At 62.1% G+C, this 7,913-nt stretch overlaps 1 protein-coding gene and 1 long non-coding RNA gene across 2 annotated transcripts in view; both read right to left on the bottom strand.

Annotated features, from left to right (window-relative positions):
- Nucleotides 1-2,898, bottom strand: part of Litaf (lipopolysaccharide induced TNF factor) — a 7,676-nt gene extending 4,778 nt beyond the window's left edge. The window contains exon 1 of the mRNA XM_048790046.1: nt 2,633-2,898. Within this exon, the coding sequence (XP_048646003.1) occupies nt 2,633-2,893 (261 nt within the window). The 5' untranslated portion in view covers nt 2,894-2,898. The remainder of the gene's footprint in view (nt 1-2,632) is intronic.
- A 2,394-nt stretch (nt 2,899-5,292) lies between these two features.
- Nucleotides 5,293-7,677, bottom strand: LOC125612289. Its single transcript, XR_007342583.1, has 2 exons — nt 7,027-7,677; nt 5,293-6,750 (listed from the first exon to the last, which is right to left on the bottom strand). It is a non-coding gene; the product is annotated as an uncharacterized LOC125612289 (long non-coding RNA).
- Between the last annotated feature and the right edge of the window lie 236 nt (nt 7,678-7,913).

Genomic DNA, 7,913 nt, shown 5'->3' with positions numbered 1-7,913 from the left:
TGCAGGTGGCCACGCCCCAGAGGCGGAGATGCAGGTGGCCACGCCCCAGAGGCGGAGCTGCAGCTGGCCACGCCCCAGAGGCGGAGATGCAGGTGGCCACGCCCCAGAGGCGGAGATGCAGCTGGCCACGCCCCAGAGGCGGAGATGCAGCTGGCCACGCCCCAGAGGCGGAGCTGCAGCTGGCCACGCCCCAGAGGCGGAGCTGCAGCTGGCCACGCCCCAGAGGCGGAGATGCAGGTGGCCACGCCCCAGAGGCGGAGCTGCAGGTGGCCACGCCCCAGAGGCGGAGATGCAGCTGGCCACGCCCCAGAGCCACGCCCTCACACCTGGCCCACCCAGAGGCTGGGGGGTCTGTCCGCTTGCAATTGGATCAGCTCAACGTGGTCAGTCCACGTGGTGGACATCAGCTTCAAAAAAGGAGACTCCCACATTCGCTGGCCACAACGTGGATGACCTCCAGGACATCGGGCAGGGTGGCAGGAGCCAGCCACGACAAAATGTCGTGATTCTACTTATAGGAGGTCCCAGGGCAGTCAAATACAGAAACGAGGCTCGGCCGTCACCAGGGCCCGTCGGGCAGGACAATAAATATTAGTGTCCAGGGGGCATTTTGGTTTGGGGAGATGACCAGTCTGGACACAGGTGGTCTGGATGGCCGCACAACTCTGTACCTGAGGCCACAGAGCTGCCTCCTAAAGGTCAAGGATTTTGTGTTGTGGAGATTTCACAGTAAAGGAGGAGACAGCGGGCAGTGGCCACGCCTGCAATCCCAGAGGCCGAGAGGCAGAGGCTCAAGACCACCCTGAGCAACTCATCCAGGCCCTCAGCAACCGAGTGGACCTGCCTCAAAATAAAAAATAAAAAGGGCTGGGGGGGCTGGGGGGGAGAGCACCCGCTCCAGTCCCAGGTGGCACACACACAAAACGTAAGGAGGCGGTAGAGGGATGGGGCAGCGCCTAGGACCTCACTCCAGGGCTCTCAAGGGCTCACCAGGAGACGAGACCGCAGGTCCCCCCACTGACCTGTCCACAGAGTCCCCGAGAACGGCGGGATCCCGGGCCCTGCCCCAGGTCCGCCCGATGCAGCGCACGGGAGCACCCCCCGACAGGCGTGTGCCACCAGGCCGGGCCTCACAGACCCTTGATGGGAGTCCAAGGGTCGATGACGGGGCAGTCGTTAGAGCAGGGACCATGCACCCAGCTCTGGGGGGGGGGGGCTGCAGCCCGGGTCACGAGAGGAGCGTCTGAGGTAACGTAAGGGACACATGCACACGCACGTGGCCATCAGAAGACGGCTCTGGGAAGGGAACTGCTACGCACTCAAGTTATCAGGCCCGACTTTCTGGTCAAGTGACTCCTTCTTCTCCTTTTTATATCCTTAGGAGGCCACGGGTGAGGCTGCTCGGGGGGGACTTAAGGACTGCCCAGAGAGCACTGACCTAGAGCGAGGTCCTCCTCCCAGAAGAGAGCGCTGAAGCCTGCCAAGACGACTCACTATTTTTTTGGTTCGGGAATAAGTTATTTATCATCACCACAAAATCTGTTCCTTTACTCATTTTTGGTGGCACAGGGATTGGACCCAGGTGTGCTCTACCACCAAGTGACACCCCGGTCCGTTTCTTCAATCCTGATACAGGAGCTTGCTAAGTTGCTGAGGCTGGCCTGGAATTTTCCATCCTGGGAGGACAGGTGTGTGCCCCCGTGCCCGCTCATCACGGTGTACTGAACGTCTGCAGTGGTCACTTGTCCTCTTCCCCACTACAGCTGCCTGATGCACAGGTAAAGGCTCTCCCTGGGCTCAGGACCCTTATTTCCTTCCTAACATCCCACTGAGGTGGACACTTGCCAAGGCTGCCCTACAAATGAGCAGCTGAGGACGTTCAGTGACCTGGGCAGGCTGACCCTCCCCTCCCGCTCCCTGGATCAGACCTGGCGCAGGAAGCCCTGCAGGGCAGCGGAGGAGGGTGCTGCCCACCCGCCTCTCCTGGGCCACCTCAGCCTTGCTCATTCCCACGCGCCGGCCTAGGGACACCCTGGCCTAGGGACACCCTGGCCTAGGGGACACCCTGGCCTAGGGGACACCCTGGCCTAGGGACACCCTGGCCTAGGGGACACTCTGGCCTAGGGACACCCTGGCCTAGGGGACACTCTGGCCTAGGGGACGGGGGCTCTCAAGCCCCAGCAGGAAGAGTGGGTCCTTAACCACAAGCTCCCGTTCCCAAATCCCCCTGGGGTGACTGGTGCGGGGGCAGGTCGGAGGCAGGCGGGTGCCTGGGCGCGATCCCGAGAACTCCTGGGCCTGGGGAGGCTGAGGCCCTGAGTACCACGTAGAGAGGGGAGGGCTGGGCTGGGCTCTGAGGTAGAGCGCCCACCTGGCACAGGGGCACCGGGTCGATCCTCAGCGCACCACAGAAATAGAATCAAGGTATTGTGCCCACCTACAACTAAAAAATAAACATAAAAAGAAAAACAGGGCTGGGGTGTGGCTCGGTGGCTGCGCACCCCTGGGTTCCACCCCAGTTCAAAACCCAGGGGCCTCGCAGCATGGGTCTGAAACCCCACGTGACCTCTCGGGGTCGGGGACAGAGTCACCTGCCCAGCACTGCACTCTGACCCTCCTGATCCTAGGCCACAGGCCGGGTGGAGTGCTCGGGACAGCAAGGGGGCCACGTACTTGCGTTGGCGTTGGGGACGGGCCCGGGCTGGGTGTAATACGAAGGCGGACTCATGCCCTTCCCATCCGGGCCGGCCACCAGCCCCGTGGTCGGCCCAGGCACGGGCGCAGGAGGCGTGGGGTAGTAGCCATTAACAGCCACCGTCTCTTCGTAGGACGGGGGTGCGGTTGGTGCCGAGGAGGGCCCAGGGGCTGCCTGGTAAGGTCCTGGAACCGACATCTTATCTAAAACACAAAAAGAAGACACCAGGTGAGAAGTTCAAGGGCCGTCCCCATGCTCTGAAGAAGTGACGTGTCCAGCCTTGTCCAAGAGCAGGGGCAGTGTCCCTGCAAGACCCACGCTTTCCACGAGGGCCTCCAGAGGCAAGAGCAAAGTCAGCATGAGAGCCTCCGAGACCATGACCACAGACCACCCGCCATGAGAGGTCGCCGTCCACACCTGGCACCAGGGACTGAACCTAGGGGCACGCACCACAGAGCCACGTCCCCAGCCTACTTTCATTTTACTTGGAGACAGGGTCTCACTGACTTGCTCAGAGCCTCACTTTTTGCTGAGGCTGCCTTTGAACTCGTGATCCTCCTGCCTCAGCCTCCTGGGCCTCTGGGATGACAGGCGTGCTCCACCGCGCCTGGCCGTTTCTTCTTATCTATTTTTTGTAGTGGACACAGTGACTTTATTTTTTAATTTTATGTGGTGCTGAGGAAGGACCCAGGGCCCGCACGTCGAAGCGAGGGCCCGGCCTCTGAGCCCCAGCCCCCATTTCTTCTTTTAACCCCGTGGTCCCCACTCATTCTTTCAAGTCTTCCAAACACCAGCCGCAGACTCTCCAGGTCAGAGTGCCGAGCAGAAGCCCCATGTCCCAAGTGCACGGTGCCCAGGAGACGGGGACCCGTGGGGGGACCCGTGGACGCGCTGACACCTGGGGGAGGGAGACAGTCGACGGAGGTGGAAGGGAGTCCTGGGGCGACTCAGGTTTGCTGGTGCAGATTCAGGCTGTGCCAGGCGACGCGTGCCCGCCCTGTTCTGCACGTGGGTTTTGAAAAAGCCGACACGCCCGCGCCAGGTCCACTCAGGGAAGCAAGCCCCGGGCAGCTGTGAGGGCAAAAAAAAAAAAACGGTCTCCCACCCTGGCAGAGCGGCTGCCGCCTAGAATGACACCCCTGGGCCAGGGTGTGTGGCTGCCTGACGCTGGTGCTCGGCAGCCAGGGGGCAGCTGGAGGGGACAGTGCTGGCCTTTGTGTGGCTGTTCTCCCAGCCGGGCAGGGCCCAGGGAGCTGTGTGAGAAGAGCCATTCAAACGTGTCTCACCAGAGACGGGAGCGGAGGGCGGGCGCCTGGGCGTGGGGCAAGCCTGGGCCTCCCCCCAGTCTCGGGAAGCCCAGGGGGAGGGGGAGAGTCCTGGAGGAGCCTCCTGCTCCAGGACCTGCATCATCTCCAGCTGTGCTGGCTGGTGCAGTGGCAGCCACAAGGTGTGTACGTGTGCCCGGGATGCGGCCAGTGCATCTGAGTTTGAGTGATTTAAATTTAACAACTGGGTGTAGCTCCGTGGTCCAGGATCAACCTAACGGAACCCGGCAGCAAACGCCCAACGTAGTACTCCACCCTCGGAAAGCTCCTCACCTCAGTCTGCACAACCCGGGTGGGCGAGCTGGTTCTCAACAGGGGGTCTGCGGAACTCGGGGCTGGGCTGGCGCTTCCCCCGGGTGGGGCCCGGGTGCGATCCTCAGCACCATAAATAAATAAGACCCTGTGTATTCACCTTCACTAACTAAATGTTGAAAATAGGAATTACATAAGTCTGGTGAACGCCTGAGCACAGGCCAAAAGCTCCGACTTGCCGTGGGCTGTGGACGTGGATCGCACCTGGGCTCTGAGCTCCACAAGTCGGTGCAGCGGACCCAGTGACTTGGGAAGCTAAGGCGGGAGGGTCCCAAGTTCCAGGTCGGCCTGGGCGGCTCAGTGAGACCCAGTCCCCAGAGGAAAGACCCAGGGGCTGGGATGTGGCGCGGCGGTGAGCGCCTCTGTTCGATCCCCAGTACCAGAGGACGACGCTGCTTTGTGTTGGACCCTCGTGCAGGTCCACGGAGGTCTGTGAGACACACTGTCAACCTCACCTGTTCCCGGGCCTCTTGACAAAGCGCCTGTTAAACACGTCGCGTCACCGTGGTGCTAAGAGCCACGGCAGCCATGGAGGTCACAGAGGGACTCAGCCTGGGAGGCAGATGGCCAGGTCTGTGAGAGAAGCAGGGAGGCCCCCAGCCCGGGTCTAGACGGGGCGACGGGCCTCGGGTCCACAGAGGAAGACGGCAGAGGGCAGAGGGGGACTTCCACAAGACCACAGGGGGCTCTTGTGGGGGGCTGTGCGCCGGGGAGGCGGGTGGCGGCTCGCCCAACCGGGAGCACAGCCGCCCAGCCCCAGCACCACGCGCCTAGCGACGGCCTCGCTCAAGTTACCAGCCCAGGAGCAGGTCAGCGGCCACCTCCCCAGCGCTCAGAGCCGTGCAGGATGCGCGTCCCTTCCTGTCACAGGAAGGCAGGCCCACACCAGCCCACGCGACTGACGAGGACTGAGTCATGTACAAAATGACAAGGGCAGATAAGGCCAGCGGGTGCCTAAAATATCACTGTGGCTGCGGCTGCAGGAGGGGACAGGGTCCCCGCGACCAGGCTGTGCAGACGGCGGGTCAACAGGCTCCCAGCTGCGCAGGCCGCCAGGAGGAGGGGACCCGGCCACCACCGTGTGACACCCAGGTGTGGGTGAAGGCAGGGTGAAGGCGGGCGGCGCTCGGCTTCCTGCCCCGAGCACCCCCACCCCGTCCCACCTCTCTCTGGATCTCCGAGACCCCGGCCCTTCCCAGCTCAGCTTTGGCAGCAGATGCACTTACGATTCCAGAAAAAACAAGGGCCACAGCCAGAGCTGTGGACACCCGCCCGCAGGCCTCCGCTGGTTTAAAAGCTTTCTAAATGAATTCCACAGCCTTCCTCCGCCCAGGCCCCGAAGCTAGGAACCGCTGTCCTGCCTGTCCCTGGCCTCCACGGTCGTTTTAATTTGGCTTCCCCCAGGGGACGGGAGGCCACCTACTCACCCTCTCCCAGCCCCAGAAGGACCTGCTCAAGCCCTCGGCCAGGCCATCGTCCCCAGGCCCTCCCCAGGCTCCCAGGTTCCCGCAGTCACCACCCAAAGCCCTGAGGCCCAGGTTCAGGCCGGCCCAGGCCCAGGGCCCTGCGCAGCTGGGTAATGGCTGCCCCTTTTCAGGACAGACTAGAGAAGGCCTCGGAACGAAACAGCACAGCCACAGTCCTGCCACACGCACATGCAGCCCCGGGACTCCCTTTGGTGGCCCAGCGGCAGGGCGGTCACCCCAAGGATCAAGCAGGGCAGTCCCGGTGGAGTCCAGGTGGCCATAGTTACGGGAGCCTTGTGGGGGAATAAAGGAACAAGGGTCTCCTCCGCCCGTCCCAGTTGTCTGCCTTTGTCATTAGGACCCTGAGGTGGCCCTCCACTGTCCACCTAAAGAACAGACTGCGTGCCCAGCCTCCCCACCCCGCCTCCCCACCCCTCCCCCAAAGTGGGAGAGAACATAAAAAGGGTAAGAGAGTCTGTCTTCTCCGTTTCTGGGCGACTCTTTTATTAGCCATTTCCAAATTTGGAGAGAGACATTCCAGATCTATTTTTTCGATATGGGAAACGGGACCAGAGGGACCCCAAGCCGTGGCCCCGGGCATGTGACCTGGGCAGCTGCTTAGCCGGGGCCTGCGCTGGTGGGACTTTCTCAGCCCAGGGCCACATTTCCAAGATGCCTTAGACCCAGAGGTTGGGGACCTCCGCTGCGGAAGAGGAGGCCCTGGTGACCCGCAGAGCTGGACTTTGACCTGCCGCACTTTCCCATCTGCCGAGGCGGAGCTTGGAATGCTGAGGGCCTTCTAGGCAAACCTTCCCCATTCCAGCCTGGGCCATCTGCGCAAGGAAGGGCCCTGTCGTGGGTGGTGACGGGCTCATCCCAGGCCCTGGGGGACATCTGGGGGCGAGTGGCTCCCGGATCCTGGTCCCAGCAGTGTCCTCAGCCTGTGGGCCAGCTACCCCGCCCCAAGGAGAAAATCAAATTCCATTTAAATTTAATTAATTAATTTAAATATAACTTGATTTCTGCCCCACAAGAGAAATGAAACACCTAGAAATCAGATTTTGCTGGGGAGAGCTGAGTTTGGGAGGGCCACACGCCACCATCACCGTCAAGACTCTGTCCACGTCGCCCACTGTCCAGGCACCCCTGCACTCCCTGGGATCCCCGCCGGGGCGCCTTCTCCTGGATTCTCCCTGACCTTTCATGGACGCCACCTGGTGTCCCCTACCTCTGGACATTCTTCTCCGGGCACCTCCAGTCTTTCCATGACAACCTCAGGAGTCTACAGGGAGCAGCAGGGACAGTCCCCTCTGCTGTCCTGGGGCCAACCACAGCTGGGGCTGGCTCTGTCCACGTCCACTCTGTCGCTGGGTCACGCCTTGGTGTCACCACCAGGAGCCCATCCTGCAGGCCAGGTCCTGGGCACCAGCCGGGAAGACGTGAGGCAAGCTGGGTGGCACCGTGCGGCCGGCCACCTCACCAGGCACCTGTCTGACTCCGAGGTGCTGGCCTGGGCAGATCTTCTGGCCACCCCTTTCTCTGCTCCCTGGATCCTCCAACGCACTAAAATGAAACTTAAAGGGCCCCTACTTCACCCCGAGGGGCCGTGTCGTCACCCCCACGGCAAGTCACCGAGACAGGACTCACTATGATCACCTCCACTGACAAGTGACAGAACTGGGGCTCAGAGAGGCCGAGCTTCTGGTCCAGTGTCACGCAGAACGTGAGAAGGCTGCAGCTGGTACCCACACCCACTCACCAGAGCGCCTCCGGGGGGTCCGCCACAGTGGGCAGGCAGCCCAGCACGTAAGCCCCCCAGGTCAGACTCCAGAGGGAAACAGGAGTGAGCGAAGCCCACCTTTCAAGTCCAGGCCTCCCCGCTCACCGCCTCCCAACACACAGGAGACGCGTTCACCGCAGGCTTCCACGCGCCCTGGACAGAGGGGACTAAAAAGACCTCCCAGGTGGTCACTGGGCGCTTTGCAATTCTAAATGGCCTCCTCCTAAAGAAGGGGCCTGGATCAACCAGGCGTGGACATTCACCAAGTTCTTTCAGGTCGTCTACCTCCCTGCCGTCTGGTGGCAGGGCCGGGTGGCAGCTGTGATCCCAGCTAC

Source organism: Marmota marmota, unplaced genomic scaffold (assembly GCF_001458135.2).
Source record: "Marmota marmota marmota unplaced genomic scaffold, marMar, whole genome shotgun sequence".
Taxonomy (NCBI): Eukaryota; Metazoa; Chordata; class Mammalia; order Rodentia; family Sciuridae; genus Marmota; species Marmota marmota.
Note: the sequence above shows the minus strand (reverse complement) of the source record. Positions and strands in the feature narration are given on the sequence as shown.